The 17,679-nt window shown below is 52.6% G+C and overlaps 1 protein-coding gene across 2 annotated transcripts in view; it reads left to right on the forward strand.

Annotated features, from left to right (window-relative positions):
• Positions 1-15,362, forward strand: part of TNS3 (tensin 3) — a 224,120-nt gene extending 208,758 nt beyond the window's left edge. Inside the window, exons 27-30 of one of the 2 annotated variants that reach the window (XM_082846491.1) lie at positions 8,238-8,406; positions 10,607-10,675; positions 10,778-10,804; positions 12,571-15,362. In XM_082846491.1, the coding sequence (XP_082702617.1) occupies positions 8,238-8,406; positions 10,607-10,675; positions 10,778-10,804; positions 12,571-12,715 (410 nt within the window). In that variant the 3' untranslated portion in view covers positions 12,716-15,362. Of the gene's footprint in view, positions 1-8,237; positions 8,407-10,606; positions 10,676-10,777; positions 10,919-12,570 lie in introns of those variants that run through there. The other variant, XM_082846490.1, reaches the window with a different exon arrangement.
• The last annotated feature ends 2,317 nt before the right edge of the window (positions 15,363-17,679 follow it).

Here is a 17,679-nt window from a genome sequence, read left to right on the forward strand (position 1 = left end):
GCTACAGTTGATGAACCTACATGGACACATCATAGTCACCCGGAGTCCATAGTTTACATTACTGTTCACTCTTGGTGTATATTCCATGGGTCTGGACAAACGTTTGATGACACGTATCCACCGTTATAGCATCACACAGAATATTTTCAGTGTCCATGGGTCCGGACAAACGTTTGATGACACGTATCCACCGTTATAGCGTCACACAGAATAGTTTCAGTGTCCGTGGGTCTGGACAAACGTTTGATGACACGTATCCACCGTTATAGCGTCACACAGAATAGTTTCAGTGTCCGTGGGTCTGGACAAACGTTTGATGACGTGTATCTACCGTTATAGTATCACACAGAATAGTTTCAAGGTCCTAAAAATCCTCCGTGCTCCAACTCTTCATCCTTCCTCCCTAACTCCTGGCAACCACTGATCCTTTTATTGTCTCCGTGGTTTTGCTTTTCCCGAATGTCATATGATGAGAATCATACAGTCTGCGTAGCCTTTTCAGATTGGATTCTTTCACTTAGTAGTATGCCTTGAAGATTCCTCCATGTCTTTTTATGGTCTGAGAGCTGTTTCCTTTTAGTGCTGAATAATATTCCATTGTCTGGATGTACCACAGTTTGTTTATCCGTTCACCCACTGGAGGACATCTCGAGTGTTTATACATTTTCGTAATTATGAATAAAACAGCTATAAACATCCACATGCAGGTTTCAGGGTGGACGTAATTGTCAGTGCCTCTGGGTAAATACCGAGGAGCACAATTGCTGGATCGCATGGTAAGAGTATGTTTATTTTGTAAGAAACCATCAGACTGTCTTCCAAAGTGGCCGCACCGTTTTGCATTCCCACCAGCAATGCATGAGACTTCCTGCTTCCCCACATCCTACCAGCAGTTGGTGCTGTCAGTGTTCCGGATTCTGGCCATTCCGAATAGGTGTTTAGTGGTATCTTGTCTTAATTTGCATTTTCCTGATGACATATGACGTGGAGCATCTTTTCATGTGCTTGTTTGCCATATGCGTCTCTTCCTCGGCAAGGTGTCTGTTAAGGTTGTTTGGCCATTTTTCAGTAGGGTTGTTTGTCTTCTTGTTCAATTTTAAGAGATCTTTGTATATGTTGGATAACAGTCCTTTGTGAGATTTGTCTTTTGCAAATACTTTCCCCCAGCATGTGGCTTGTCTTCTCATTCTCTTGACAGTGTCTCTCAGAGCAAAAGATTTTTTATTTTAATGAAATCCAGTTTATCAATACTTCCTTTCATGGATCATGTCTTTTGTATTGTATCTAAAAAGTTATCACCAAACTCAAGGTCATCTAGATTTTTTCCTAAGAGTTTTATAGTTTTGCATTTCACATTTATAGCCATTCTATTTGGAGTTAATTTTTGTGACGGGTTTAAGGTCTGTGTCTAGTTTTTTTTCACACATGATGTCTAGTTGTTCCAGCACCATTTGTGGAAAAGACTATTTCTGCAATGCTGTATCTCCTTTGTCCCTTTGTCAAAGATCCATGGACTATTTATATGGGTCTATTTCTGGGCTTTCTATTCTGTTCCATTCATCTATTTGTCTATCATTTCACCAATACCACACTGTTTTGATTACTGTCACTTTAGAGTAAGTCTTGAAGCCAAGTAGTGTCAGTCCTCTGACTTGGTTCTTCCCCTTCAGTATTGTGTCGGCTGCCCTGGGTCTTTTGCTCTCCATATAAACTTTAGAGTTAGTTTGTTGATATCCACAAAGTAAGTGGCTGGAATTTGGACTGAGATTTCCTTGAATCTACAGATCAAGTTGGGAAGAACTGACATCAGAATTATATACTGAGTCTTCCTATTTATGAATGTGGAATATTTAGTTTATTTACTTCTTTGATTTTATTAGTGGGAGTTTTGTAGTTTTCCTCATATAGATCTTATACATATTGTATTAGATTCATACCTAAGTATTTCATTTTGGGGGTGCTAATGTAAATGGGATTGTGTTTTTAACTACAAATTCCACTTGTTCTCTGCTGTTATATAGGGAAGTGACTGACTTGTGTATTCACTTTGTATCCTGCAACCTTGCTGTAATAGCGTATTAGTTTCAGGCCAGGTCATTTTTGCAGCGTGAGATGCAGTCCCAGTGACCCCAGCTTAAGAGGGTTGTGGACGAGCCAGAGACCACAGGGCTCTTGTGGGTGTGTGGCTGTGAGGGAGAGACACAGCTGGAGAGAATTATGGGGCCCCCTGGCTCCAAACCTTGAGTTCCCCCACTGGAGGTCTTCCATTCAAGGTAGACATTTACTCTCAGAAGTGTTGGAGAGGGGTTCTCTGAGTCTGCAGGAGGACTGACTAGAAGTACTTCTATCTGTGCCTCTCGTCTGTAGAGTACTTTATAGCTGTGACTCCGTAATGAAGGAATATGCAGATACAGGTATTTTCTTGTTGCTTCCTCTGTACAATTTGCATTATTCGTCTGTGCAGTTTTTCTCTGTAAAACTATACATCACTGACTCTATTACCCAGCTAAAGTCAAATCCCTCTGTTTTCAAAAGGAATTATTTTTAGTGTTGAACTCTTCATAGACTATCCTTAAAGGATAAGTTATCCATGGCCAGAACAAAGGTGACAGGAGTTTGTCCAAGATAGCAAGCATGCTAGAACTTGAAGCCTCAAAAGGAAGCATCTGCCTGTATCCAGTCTGGGTTCCAGTCCAGGCCCTGCCACTTGGGGCTCAGCCTCTGGCCGTGCAGACCTCAACATAATCATAATAATCGGTCCCCGACACAGTGGCTGCAGGACCAGTTGAACAGGATGTTGAAAATGCCTTGGGAACTGTAACGTGGTCACGTAAGCTGTAGTTGTGCTCCTGCCGCTCTGCTTTCGTGTGAAAACACTTGTGTTGGCCCAAGAGGAGTGGCCTTTGCTGTGCAGTGGCCTCATCCTTTTCCTACGTAGACGCGATTGAAAGGGCTGGTCCCACAGCAGCGTTGTGAGGCATTGTCCCCACGCCAAAGACCATGAGCTCACAGCCCGCAGGTTGTTTCAGGGGGTCCCTGGAGCCCACTAGGGCTCATTGCTACCTTACGTTAAAGCAGCAGCTTTGTCCCCATGTCTCTGGGTCCCAGCAAAGTTGCGGGGAACATGCTGGACTTTGCTGCAGTCCTTACTGGTGAACTGCTCACCCATGCACTTGACCTTGGAGGTGGGCTGTGAAATCAGGTCTGCTCCGATTGACATGTTTGTTTCAACTGCACCTTTTAAAAAATGTATTAAAAATTTTTTAAACATGTCATTAATGATTTTTAAATTGCAACCTCATGTATCAACCTCATTCAAGAAAAGTGCTCCAGAATGATGGCTGCAAACCCTTCCAGAGTACGTGCCCTGTGAGGCTGGCAGAGCCTGGGCTTCCATCGGGGCACCACCTGGTGTCTCAGGGTTACAGCCCTGCTCACCCACCCCAGGCAGTTAGCACTGGGGCACACACGCCTCTGGGTTCTGCACTTTGGTTCACTATCATCTCATTACAAGCAGCATTTCATGTTTCTCCTTAAGCTTCCTTGTTACCTAACATTTTCCCAATACATGTTGAATTAGTAAATGAATCAATGAATTCGTTGATCCTAATGGAACTATAATAGCCTTTATTTTTAGATATTAAAGCTGTTTCTTCTGCTGTGGCTTATAATTTTTAGTTACACTCTATCGTCTTTTCAGATAATCTATGGCACGTATCAGTAACTCTGAAAGCTTTGCTTTTTTAAAGGGTGAGCCTCCCAGGGACAAGACTTCACGCAGAACCTGGAGGTCTTATTTAATCATCTGATTGGGCACTTATGTCTGGGGGTTAAATTATGACTGCCCTGAGCTTAGGTCCTTTTAAAATCTCTTGTTTCTAGAACACATCAAAAGGTTTAAATGTCCATCCAGCTGCCTTCGTGGCTGACAAGGCAAGGAATTGAGTCAGGACACAGAGATGTAGCTGGAAGAGCGAGGATGCCGCAGACAGCGCTGGGTCCTAGCTGTTGGTTCGAAAAGTGCAGAGTGACCGTGGTGGGAAGGTGATCAGGCTGTCCGGTCTCTGACCACCTTAAGGAAACTGAGTGGTTCTTTCTCCCCTTAAACTAAGTTTCATTTGTTGTCTGAATTCACTTAGAATCCCAGACCCCTGGCCCTGCAAGGGCTCCTCGAGATTCCCTGGCCCGTGTTCTCTGCGTGGAGGTGAGGCGCTGACACTCAGGGGTGTCTGCAGCGTTCAGTTCTCTTCAGTGTAATCCCTTCGAATCTGATACCGAGGCCGTTGTGAGTTGCTGCAGTTTCTAAAAGAATTGCTGTTCATGTTTTTAGTGTCAGCTCTTAATTGGTTCTGTTGAAGCAGTGGAATGCAGCTGAAGGCCCTGGCACCAGACCCCACACGATATCCCATAAACGTTAGGGCTGTGTCTTTAACGTACTGTACTGGAAAGGATGTTTTCTTTATAAAACTAATAGGAATTCTTCCAGTTTAAAAAAAAAAAAAAGGAAGACACAGAAAAGGGAGAAATGAATTCCCCACAGACCTGTCGCCCAGGTATAACCACTGACTGTTTTCCTTTTCCCCCTTAGCATAAGGGGTTTACCCATGTTTTTGGCAGACCCAGCCTAGGTCTCACTTTCAGTGGCTAAGGAACCGTCCACCGGCTGATTCCACCCCTTACGGTTGCCCAGTTAGCGTGCGTCTAACTTCTCAGTACCACAGACAGCAGTCGGGAGGCTACCTTTCTGCATTACTTCCTTTTTCTGAGTTCTGAATTGTGACCTTCAGACCCTGAATTTCTGGCAGCGGTAGGACTGGGTGAGAACCTGTGACCTTAACACTTCTGCTTCCCGCCGCGGGTTTGACAGGCGCTTTCCCGTTCAGCATCGCACCACAGCTATGCACCCTCAGGTGGAATTGGACGTATTGGGCCAGGCGCCGGGGGACAAGCACAGCAGGCCCACCTGTCCTCTGCTGGGGAGGGAAGGGGCTGGTATGTGCTCAGCAGAGCTGCCCCAGACGTGCTTGGGAGAAGGGAGGGCTCCCCTCTCTGCTCTGAGGAGGGACAGTGCCGCTCTGCGTCGGGGGGAGATGCCCCCCAGGCCGGCTGTTCCTTCTCAAAAGGCGATCCGTGCTGCTACAAGGAAGCAGGAGTCTGGGTCGTGGCAGACGTGCGCCCGCTCCAGGTTCAGCTCGTGCCAATTTTCTGGGATTTCATTGTGACTAGATCAGAATTTTCTTTCTTCTCTTTTGTAACTGCACGAGTAGCATTATAGTAATACTAATGAAATCAAAGGCAGAATATTCACCCTCCTAAACTCAAACCGTCTTAAATTTTCCAGGCACACCTCCAACCGTTCGTAGCACACAGGCCTTTTATTGTATAGGTCTCGTCATGGCACAGATAGTTTTATTCTGCTTTTCCCAGAAACCGCTCACATTTTTCCACGTTGCTATACAGGGTTCGTGATTACCATTTGCTGGTTAGTTGGTATTCCACTGAGGGGCTAATTTCACCATTCCCCTCCTTTTGGACGTAGTTTGTTTCCAACTAACTTCCCACCAAATGAGTATGGGGCTCAAATATCTTCACCTCTAGGTTAGCTGTCTCAGCTGGTTATGGAATATTTCCTGCCTCAGGTCTCTCGGAGCGGGGCCTCCAGGTTACCGAGTGCAGGCAGGTCTGCAGATCCTCCTGATAAATAATGCCGAATCATCTTCCAGAAAGGCTGTCCTGGTGGACGTGAGCATTTCATAAAAGCACCCGATTTCGTCAAAGCTTTGGGCAACTGCAATTTTAAAGACTCTTGCCAACTCACTCTCTTTCCCAAGACGACACAAGTAGACCCCTCAAGTTCAGACAGGAGCTGAAGTGCAGGTCAGCCTCCGGCCCTGCAGTTCCCCGGAGTGTCTCATTGCCCGGCGTCCTCAGATGGGGCAGTGCCGCCGGCTGGGACAAGAGGACGCAGAGAGGGCAGCAGTGGCTACAGCAACTCAGCCGTTCAGGGAGGGCTCTTTGGTTTCTCCCTGCCTCTCAAGATGTGCAGGAGGGACAGTGGCTTAAAAGATGCCACTCTGTCAGGACAATCACATGGAGCTGCTGACGGCATCATTATGGCTGAGGAATGTCTCGAAGTAAACTTCACAGCTCAAAAAAAAAAGAAAAAAATCACAGCTCATCCTCAGGAATGTTATGCGAAATTTCTTCCTGAGCCCGTGTTCTCTACCTGGCACCTGGTACCTGGTGGTACCAGGTCCCTCAGCACCGCAGGAGCCAGCACGAAGGTTGGGTATCACAGCAAGCCCCCTGGGGAGTTGCCAGGCTTCTGGCATATTTCTCTACACTTCAGTTTCCTCGTCTGTGAATTGGGGATGATAACAGAATCTTCCTCATAGGACCCTGATGCAGATGTGATGAGATAGTCTGTCTCAGACGTTCAGTTGAGGCCTGACACAGAGTAAGTGTCCTAATGAATGAGCCATGTCAGGTGGAGCTCGGAGAAATGAAAACTGGTGTGTTGGGGAACTTCTTTGAAGACTTTGCTTAATGGCACCATGTCATTTTAATAATTATAGGAGTGAAATACGAAGCTCTTTTTCAGAGCGTGAAAGTGACTTGTTCGGTAAACGTTATAGAGGGAAGTTGGTGTCTGGGATGAAACTCTCAGTTAACGTGCATTTGGGGAAGTCTGGCGTTTCCAGCACGTTTCGATGTTTCTCCTGGGCACGTTGGGAGCCGTGAAGTGACACTCCAGGACGTACTGTCACCCGGCTTTAGGGCTGCTTGCCTCTTGGGCGGTTCTCTGGTATCTCCCACCTTCCCTCAAGACCCAGCGTTTCCACTCAGGCCTCTTCCGGCAAATCAGAGGATTGTAGCTGCTCCCGGCTCAGGTCTGCCCACTTCTGATGCCCCCACCCAGGGTAAAGGGAGGGGCCTCGTTCTTCTGGTGAATTGGTTACACGCACCCCAGGCCTTGCTTTCTTTCTTCATCATCGTGTCCTCACTGAAGTGGAAGTTTCCAAATCCTCAAACTTTCTCAGCTTCTTAAGAGCAGCTGTGGATTGTCGCCTTGGCCGTGGAGAGAACAGAGGGCTGGCAGCTCATAGGCGGCCCTGCATCTCGACACCAGGGACATTGTACGTTATTTCCGCTCTTCTTAACCCATCTTCGCGGGCCTGCGGCAGCACACCTGCCAACAGGTGTGACCGCTGCTGAGTCTCAGAATTCGGGGTGGAGACAGAGCCCGTCCGAGGCTGGGCCTCCGGGAGACTCTCCCAAGGAAAATGGTGCAGGCGAGGGCATAGCGCTCACCTTATTGCTCCAGTCAAGGGGAAGCTTTTTCTTTTCTGTTTAGTGAAAAATCTAAAGACCTTTAGAGATGGAGTTAAGTCAGCCCACTCACTTGCAGAGGCTGCATCCGGCAGAGCGGGGAACAAGAGCGGCTCTGTTCCTGGGGGGACACGTCCTTGGTGGGTGGCCAGGCAATGCCACAGCTCCCGCAGGACTGAACTTGAGGGAGAGTCTGAATGTCCCACAGTCACACAGATGTCACACACCTCGAAGTCCCACGTTAGCTTCTGCATGAGCTGCAGGGATCCAGGCTCAAAGGGCCATCAGTCTGTTTACAAAGTCTCGTTCGCACTCAGCTGTCTGCTTCCCCCAAGGGGAGGTAGTGGTGGACAAACCCCAGCCCCCTTGGCGGCACGTGGACGGGACAAGCCATCCCAGCTCTTTGCGCGCAGACCGTGTTCTTAGTCTCTGCGAGTCATTCGTTCACAGCAGCTCCTTCTGGGTGCCTGCTGCTTTCAGAACTCCATGCGGGGTGGATATTTGGGGTTCCAGGCTGCAGGCTCCCCTCTGGGGACGTTTCCTTAACTGCAGGTGTGGTGGGGTTCTTATCCCACCCAGACCCACACTGAGACGGGAGAGGGTGCCTCCAGCCCACCCTTGGGACGCCAGGTGTAAATAATGCCGCAGGGGTGGAGACGCATCCTGGGCCAGTGGGAGGAGTTTCCTTGGCTCCAGTGTGTGTGTTGGGGGTGGGCGGGACGGGGTGTTATTCTCTGCATTGGCCTCGGGGCGTGTGCATCTCTGGGTCACTCCACACCTTTGGAATTAGGGGTAAAGGGCGTTTGCCTCAGACATACCTGGCCACACATATGTGCATGTTGTTCATAAACCCCGGGGCCCTCGTGTCTGGCAGACGCGTTAACGCCGCTTCCCCCTGCGTCTTCCAGCTTGCAACGTGTGGTATCTGAACTCCGTGGAGATGGAGTCCCTCACGGGCCACCAAGCCATCCAGAAGGCCCTGAGCATCACCCTGGTCCAAGAGCCGCCTCCTTTGTCCACGGTCGTGCATTTCAAGGTGTCAGCCCAGGGCATCACCCTGACGGACAACCAGAGGAAGTGAGTGTGTCTGGCGGCCGGGCTGCGGGGCGGGCGGGGCTTCTGACCCCGCCTGGGGTGAGACCTTCCACCAGCTCTGCCCAGGCCCCTGGACGTGCGGTGGTCACCCCGGCAAAGCTCAGCGGTCCTGGAACGAATCAATGATCCAGTCACTCTGTGCTTGGTCCTGTATGTCCCCAGAGACACATATAAACTATTGACATTAGGCCCAAATGCTGTTTTTCTAGAAGTCAGTAAAATTTTTAAAAAGATACATGGATCTTTGAGTATCTCTTACACACGCACACACACACACGTACACACACACACACACGCGTGTGTGTAGTTTGCAAATGCAAAAATCTTTTGTCATTTCTGTAAAAACACTCAGAGACTATGATAGAATCCACTCATCTTTGCTTCTGTATCGTTGGTCATCCCATTCTAACACTTGGTCATCCCATTTCAGGTGAGAGTGTGACCTCGATAGATATTATTTCAGTATCTAGATAATGTTAATTATTATGTAATAATAATATGGTATATAAGAATAATTAATGTTAATTATTAACTATCATCTAGATATTGTCTATTGTTGTATCTTAGTTAACAACATTTGAACATCTAGACAGCAGATGCTGTTTCAGCTTCCAGGTGAGCACAGAGCAGGGTCAGGTGCGTGGACGGAACAACGGCAAGCGTGTTCCTCCCACGAGCAGAGCCTTTGACCTCAGGATCCAAGGCATTTCGGAGGCAGTGATTGTTCATTTGTTATGGACACAGCCTGCTGTGATTAACGAGGAAGCCAGGTCAGCGACCCTCAAAGCAGAGTGATGGCCGGGGCTTCAAGGGGCAGGCGGCCAGTCCCCGCACCAGCCGGTGGGGCAGCGCTCACTCCGGCGCCCTGGAGCTCTTCCTGCCACGGCCCCTGCTCCAGAGCTAGTCCTGGGCTTGGGAGGGTCCCTGACCCAGAGCTCCCACCCACTGCTCTCAGGATGAAGTGGGCGTGGAGCGTCAGGGGCAGCGTGGGTCCTGCCACTCGGACTGGGGTCCTTGCTCCCCGCGCTTTACCCGACGGGCCACCGTGGCACGTTCCTCATGCCATGCACTCGGTTTCCTCTCCTCTCAAGCTGCACTGAGGTAACCATCTTGGGATGTCAGTGACTCGAATGAGATATCCACGGGCAGGTGCCAGTACGGCTCAGCTGAAGCGTGGACACGGGGTCGGGCAGGAAAGCACGGCTCCTTCCTTCACAGCCTCTCTATTTTCTCCTGCTACCTGTGTGCTTTTTCTGTATCTCTAGTTTCCCTGTGTCCTTATAAAACCATGGGGGTGGGCCGCGTCCGTGGCACCCGGGATCTTCCCTGTCGCAGGAGACGGAACGCGCATTCAGCCTGGCTGACACTGGACAAAAGAGGCTGTGTCCTCCGTGTTCCCGCTGAAAGATGCCCGGCTCTGCCTGTGCCTTTCCCGTACGCTGGCCTCTTTCTTTCCTTCTCCTGATGAGCTCTCTCCTTGCCCAGATCAAAGCCACCAGCCTCTGGGGATACCATCTCCCCCAAGAGGAGAGGGGCGCTTGCCCAGCTGGAGTGGGGCACACAGGGCAGGCCATGCTCAGAGGAGCGGGGAGGGCTGACAGTGAAACAAAGGACAAGTGACAGGAGCTGGGACCGAGGACAGAGGAGTCCTCTGGTGGGTCCCCCAGCGGCTGTGCTGGCCCGGCGGTAGTAGCACCTCCCAGTGGGTTTCACGTGCACAGCCCTTGACAGTCTACAACATGCTGTCAGATGCCTCGTTGGGGCTGACTTGGCTCCTGTCCTGGGAGAGTGACGGTCTGTACCAGACGCCCTCTTCACAGGCAGCTGCGAGGGCTGTAGACGGTGTTTTCCTGGGATGAGGGCAGGAAGGTAGGGCCTCACTCAGCTTGGTCCCACCCTCCACTCAGCTGGCAGCTTCTCCATTCCACTCGGCAAGGTGCTTCCCTTCGCCCCGAGACGCACTCCTTTCCTAGTGCCCACTTTTCCCGGAACCACTCTGCCCAGCCTCGTAGGTCTGCTGATTTCTAACAAACGTACACTCTGCTCTTCTCTCCAGACCACCAGTAAAAGCATAAAATAGGCTTCTTCCCCCCGCACCGAACCTCCTCCTGGGGGTCTGCCCAGGGCAGCGTTGTCACTGCAAAACCCCAGTAATGGGCGCTCCCTCTCCCGTGTCCCGCAGGCTCTTCTTCCGGAGGCACTACCCCGTGAGCGGCGTGATCTTCTGTGCGTTGGATCCACAAGACAGGAAGTAAGACGTCTGTATCTGTACTAAGCAGTGCATGTGCTTCCTTTGCTTTTTAAGTTAATGGAAAAATTAACGTGACTCTTCTCTTATTCTGTAATTTGCAAGGTGGATCACAGAGGGCCCTTGCTCAAGGTATGTTGCCAGCCTGTCTTCATTCTTTCTTAGTAGACGCTCGCCTCCAAAGCTGAATTCTGCCCCAGATTTCCAAAGAGGAAAATGACTAAATAATGCCGATGGGTTTGGGTGTGACCTTTTTAAAAAGAATTTTATTGGAGTATAGATTTACAAGGTTGTGTTAGTGCGTTTGGCATTAAACAGAAATGAAAGCGTTCTCTTTAGGCAGAAAGGGCCTGCGAAGGGTTAACTTTTCTGATTGCTCTTCTCTGAATGAGCAGTACTTACCTGTGACCCATAAAATATGGTATAAATAGCGTGAAGAGATTGCACAGCGTTTCTGGCCATCGAGGAGGGGTAGAGTCTGCAGCAGCGCTGAGGCCGGGGTGTTGGAAGGGGGCGCTGCCTGAGTGCAGCGGGCGTCAGCGCAGAGGGAGCACGGCTCTGCCCTGGCCCAGGCTCTGCGGTGGCCACGCAGCCTCGGAACCCTCCAGAGCTGTCTGCATGCCCACAGGTGGGCGTCCTCGGCGTCACCTAAATTTGATTACCACGAATGTCTAACTGCAGGGGTCCAATCCCAGGACTCCAGTTTCACGTTGGCCGTTTGTCTTGGCATTTGATAAAGTGGTCGGAGCCCCCCGGGGGGGGCGGTGCCCCCAGGCCGCTCTGGCTCACAGGGCCCACGGGGATCCCAGCCGTGTGGAGTGTGTGGCCCCAGCGGGGGTCACTTGAGTGCCGTCAGCCGGTCCCTCCCGTGGTGTGGAACCCACTCAGCTCATACAGAAAAATTCTTCATTGTTCTGAGAAGGAGAAGAAAGACCTCAGATAAGGAAAAACTACCATTATCCAAGTCCAGGGATTTGGATTTGGATAATGGTAGTTATTGTGTTAAGTTTGCAGCTCCTGAAAGCTTATTCAGATAAAGGCTTCTGTTCTTCTAAGAAAAATAGTAGATTGTTTTGTGCTTTTTTGTTTTGTTTTGTTTTGCGGTACGCGGGCCTCTCACTGTTGTGGCCTCTCCCGTTGTGGAGCACAGGCTCCGGACGCGCAGGCTCAGCGGCCACGGCTCACGGGCCCAGCCGCTCCGCGGCATGCTGGGATCTTCCCGGACCGGGGCATGAACCCGCGTCCCCTGCATCGGCAGGCGGACTCTCAACCACTGCGCCGCCAGGGAAGCCCTGTTCCGTGCTTTTAAACAGTTTCCTCACCTGCACGTAGTTTGTAACTCAGGGGTATGAGGCCGGAGAAGGGAGCCCCTGGCGTGTTTTTAACCTCCCATCCTCTGGCCCCAGTGGGTGGGATCGTGGGCATCCAGGGAGAGCCCCCAGCACCCCAGGAGCCGAGGCTGGGGTGCTGGCACCTGGAGTTTTGTGTGCCCGTCTGCTCTGATGGTGTGAGCAGGGAGTAGGCGGCTCCTGAGGTAGAGCCAGGGTCCTCCCCATCAGAGACTCGGGAGTGGAGCTCAGGAGCTGGCAGAACAGGAGGGTTCTGGCCAGGTTGGAGCAGCGGCTTTGGTTCAGGTCCCAGACCCGTGACTGGCACTCCTCGGTCTTGCCTGTCAGGTTCCTCCCTTGTGAGGTCTGGGCACAGCATCCTCCCTGCAGGGTCTGCGAGGCGGAGAGGACGCAGACCTGCGTCTGGAGGTGTCTGGCAGGGGACTCGGCCCCTGAGATTTTGGAGAAGCAGAGGTTAGAAGTGGCGGCGGTGCGACAGGAAGCGGAGGTTTGTATCCTGTGGGGTGGACAGGACTCGGCTGGCACGCTGACCCGGCTTTCCTTTTGCAGGGTCTTTGGATTTGTGGCCCGGAAGCAGGGCAGCGCCACAGACAACGTGTGCCACCTGTTTGCAGAGCATGACCCCGAGCAGCCGGCCAGTGCCATCGTCAACTTCGTGTCCAAGGTCATGATCGGCTCCCCTAAGAAGATTTGAGCCCCCACAGCCCGGAGACTCCAGAAGGGCCTGTGTGACCCTGACGTTCCAGGCCCAGGAGGGAAAGGGGTTCCTCCAACCTTACAAACAAACAACCCTGCCACCAGCTGGCCTTAGCTGAGAGCCACTGCTCATGGACGCATTTCTGCAGCCCAGTGCTTTCCAGGTGGAAGAAGTTGGGCATCGGGTGTGCCCACCCGGTCCCCATGCAGGAAAGGACCGTGCAAGGGACATGGGGACCCGTGTTCCTCGAACTCTGGTGTTTGTGGGAAGGAGGGGAGCCCGCCCGCTCCTCAGTGGCCCTGAGTGACCGGCTGTGCCTTGCCGCTGCCATGTCAGAGGGCTCCCGTCCAGCGGGCACCTCAGGGCCTCTGTCCTCCCACGACGGAGGTGCTGATTAACCTGAGAAGGGGACGCATGTTGGATGAAGGTTTATGCGGGGCAGGCTCTCCCGGGGCACCGGGGCATCATGGACAAGGGGACGACGTGATGGGCGGTGAGCACGAGGGAGGTCGTGCGGCCACTGTGAGGCCGGGGCCTGAGCGTGGGGACGGCTCCCCGCGTCTGCGCACGCGCCTCGGCTGAATGGCGCCCTGGGCCGTGAGAGGGGAAAGTGAGAAGATAGGAGTGAAAGCCCATTTCCGTGTGATTTCTGTGTTGCGTAATGCCAAGTTATTTATGAGAACGGTTTGCCATTGCTGTGCTGTACTGGTGTCCAAATGCTGCCGCCTGCCGCGCCGGGGCTCCGGGAGGAGCATCTGTCCCCGTGTCGGATGCACGAAGACGGGTGGTGCGGACTCTGTTGACCGCTCCGTGGGCCGTCGTTGCCTGCGGGCGGCTGCCGAAAGCTGGCTTTGCCTCAAGCCGCCTTCCCGAACGCTTGACCATCCACGTGTCTTTTCCAGGCTGTGGGTACATCCTCGCTCGGGGGGGGAAGGTCCCGAGGGGTGGGACACGCTTACTTGGAGACTCAGCCGTCCTCCACGTCGCGGTTCTCGGCCATCCGGGGGCCTGGGAGAGATCATCCCGAGAACCACTGACCTGAGGGAACACTTGTCTGTCTCCGCCCCGCCTGTTGGCTCCCGTCGGGATCCCTGTGTTCTGGCCCCTGAGCAGGGTGAAGATGAGGACGAATCTCAGTCCTTCCACGCTGTTTTCAGCTCTTCTGCATCATCTTAGCCACCTAATCGGCTGTGCTCTTTACGCTGATGTGCATATCGCAGAGCCGTGGTCTGTCCACCTGAATCCGGCAGTGGTCAGAGGTTTGGGAGAAGAAGCCAATGGTCCTGCAAGATCCCATAGCAAGAGGCCCCAGTCTCCTTCCCCGTCACCCAAGACACTTGCACCGTGGCTCTCCATCCCCCGTGAACTGCCCATCTCCTCCACTTCGCAATTCAAGCACCAGCTCTTCAAACACCAGGAATCACTGTGGCGGTCACCACGCTGGCGTTTGGAAACGTGCTTTGTGGCTTCTGTTTTCAAGTGGGGCAGAGACAGACTCGGCGACAGCAGAGGTGGGATTGGCCGAGTCGCAGTGGGCGTTGTACGCGTGTATGAGTGTGAGTGTGTGCGTGCAAGCAGGTGGGTGAGTCCACTGTTTAGCTCCTATTGATGCACCAACACAAGTGCCTCATTTCTGTGCCAAATGTTTGCCTTGGTCCTCGCGGACCCTCTACCCTGACGCAGGGTGGCCTGGCTGAGGAGAACGTGCCGGCATCTTCCAGAGGCCTGATGCCTTGGTACCCGGGGTTGGGGGTGTCTAGCATTTCCGTTTTTCATTCACAGCTAGAACTCAGCCAAGGGGAGCGGAGGTTTGTGCTGTCCCCCAGAGGGGGCCTCCTCCTGAGATGCTTGTCCCCAGATTTGACCCAGGGACCGCAGGCCAGGTCCCTTATCCTTCTGACGAAGGAAGAGAGGGCTCATGTTGAAATCAGAGCAAGAGAGGGGTGCAGGACTGAGAAACGTCAACCACCCCAATCACAGAGGCCGTCCTCGTCCAGAGCATACAAGCCATGACATTTGCTTTTGAAACTGACTGGCAGCTGAGACTTTTACTCTCAGTAGTCAAAGGCATCAGCAGGTGTCCTCCCAGCAAATGGCTCTCCCTCTGAGGTGGAATGAAAGGAAGCCAATTCCCTGTCTTCTGAGGAGCTGGTACGACAGTGTGTTACATATGCATGAAATGGAACGAGTCCATGAACTTCGTGCTCAGACCTCAGGCAGCCCCACCGCCAACACTGACTCTGGGGCAGGCGGGGGAAGGAGCATCCCCAGGCATCTGGCTTCTGGGGTGCCCGTGGGCACAGGGGTACTGTCCTGGGGCATGCACGAGGACTGCACCCCACAGGTGTCATAGCCAGGGCCTGTTTACCTGCTCATTAACCTATGCTGTATTCCTCCAGTGTTAACCTATAACTGTGTTAAGTCACACTGCATTTAAGGGTCTCCATGTGTATCCTCGGCATCAAAGACCTCATCGTGTCTCCTTATCTGCCTTACCTAGTAGTGGATATCTTTACTTTTCTTATATTGTAAAGAATGTATCCCGTATGTAAATGAATGTTCTATAAATCCTTTGTATAGTCATTTTCTTTGCTCTCTAAATACCATCTCTATTCAGAGTATAATAAAAGTATAAACTTGGGAAGCCTCAGTGAGGCAGGCATTTGTTTGTCGTTTTGAACGGGAAGACCCCAGAAGGCGTGTGCGGGTGTGGACATGTGTGTGCGGGTCTGGGTGTGCCCGTGTGTGTGTGTATGTGGGAGTTTGAAGGGGATTGTTTATGGATCCGTGGATTATAGTTTGATTTCTGCCCAGAGACTTTTGAAAATTGTTTTCAGAGATTCTAAGAATTTCATAATAATGTGTGGTATTGATCATAGGAGCTGCTACATTTTTGATGTTGATAGAAAGCCCCTGTTCCAGTAGCTGTAGGAGAAAGCTACCAGTGTAGATCAGCCTCTGATGGGACTTCCCAGGTGTCTACCGAGTTGGGTGCTGAACCTGAATATAAGATGTGTGGTGGGTTCACCTGTTTTTTCAGTAGATACTGGTGACAGTCCCAGCGCCGCCCTGCCGCTCTCCTGGGCTAGCGGAGTTCGTCCCCCAACCAGGTGAAGCCCCACTGTGCTGGCTTTCTGCCCTCTCAGGTCTGGGCCCCCTCCCGAGGTTGACCTCCCTCCCTTGTTTGGTGATGGACGCAGGACTCTGCTGCCCTCGTTTCCTCTGTGTCCTAAGGCCTGGAGCAACTATCATAGCACGATGCCAGGTGGCCACTGGACAAGACTTGGCCCAAGTCTGCATCCTAGCCAGGCCCCAGAGCTTCACACACACTGGGTCACACCTGGCCTTGCCTTCCTCTCCTACTGCAGGCACTGGCACAGATGTGGCTCAGGGCTGAGGCTTGACCATCCACGTGGCTTAACCCCCATGGCTGCTTCTGTTCCAGCTCAGGAAAGAAACAGAACCCGGGCCCATTTTGGTCATGGACAGATAGGAGCTGGCTCCCTCACCCAAACTCCATTTCCTTGCGGCAGGGTGAGCCCGTGCGGGCTTCGCTTTCTGCTCTACTGAGGTGCCCAGGAGACTCTGCTGTGAAGGGGGAGCTGCAGTGGCCCCGGGGTTGATGCCAATAGGGGAAGGCAGAGCGGGTGGAGATGGGTTGAGTCTTGTCCAACAGAAGGTTCCCACTGGGCCCTGGACCCTTGATCAGTGTCACAGCAGAGAGTGAAGTGGGAGGAGCTCTGGTTCTACTGCCCTTACAGGTGCGCTTTCAAGAACACAGTCTGGATTTGTCACCACGGCTCCAGGCTGCACAGAGGACTGTCTGAGACCCCGCACTCCCAGCCTTGCTGGACGGGCCCCTGCCATGTGGGGAACGTCACACTCCCTATTCATCACTTAGCCACCTATCAGTGACCACACCCCCTGCCCCGCCCACTCGGGGTCCTGGGCGTATCAGTGACGGCCCGTTTGCCCCGCCTGCTTGGGTCCTGGACCTATACGTGAACACCCTTCTGCCCTGCCCACTCAGGTCCTGGACCTATCGGTGACAGCCCCTCTGCCCCGCCCACTCAGGTTCTGGATATATGCCTCCACCCTGCCCGCTCGGGTCCTGGACCTATCCGTTACCACCTTTCCGCCCGCCCACTCGGGTCCTGGACCTATCAGTGACGGCCCCTCCACCCCGCCCACTCAGGCCCTGAATCCATCAGTGACAGGCCCCTCTCCTGCCCACTGGGGGACATCCGTTCTGACCCTTTGTCGTCGTGGTGTTTTGTCTCCTAGAGGTTTGTGTGTGGTTTCATAGGTCGTCGGATAAATTGCCCCCATGGCCCAGGGGTCACATTTCACAAAGCAAGGGCAATGGAGCCTGGGTCAAGGCTGAATTGGAGTTTCCAGGCGCACCTGGGGTACTGGGAAGAGACATTTTACGACCTGGGAATGGGCTGTATCTGGACACAATTGAGCCGCAGGGTTGTTGAATTGGTAACAAGAAAAAAGGTCCAAGAACAAATGGCCTTAAAGTTCCTGAGGAATCAGACCACAGCCCAAGCCTGGGCTGGAGCAATAGTAGGGGTGGGATGGGCTCCCCCCAAGCCTGTCACCTGTGGTGGTTCAGTAAAAGGGATCCTGCCACAACTGACCTGGCTCCCAAAGCCTCTTGTCCCCATGGACCTGAGACTGCCTTCCCCAGCCCAGAGACACTGGAGTGGCGGGGACACTGCCAAGGGTCCTGCCCCATCCAGGAAGCACCCTGTGTCTCCCACAGGCAGGGGGTCCCCCACAGCAAATGCCAGGCCAGGGAAGGCTCTCTGAGCCGCAGGCCTGCCACCCCTCCCTCACTGAGACCCCCTCCTCCCCTCAGGCAGTCCCAGGGGGCCAGTGAGAGCCTCAGAGCAGCGGGTGAGCCAGGCTGACCAGAAGCCTGAACGGTTGATGGGAACGCAGCCCATAGCGGCTGG

The sequence above is a fragment of the Leucopleurus acutus genome, assembly GCF_964270905.1.
Source record: "Leucopleurus acutus genome assembly, chromosome: 9".
NCBI lineage: Eukaryota > Metazoa > Chordata > Mammalia > Artiodactyla > Delphinidae > Leucopleurus > Leucopleurus acutus.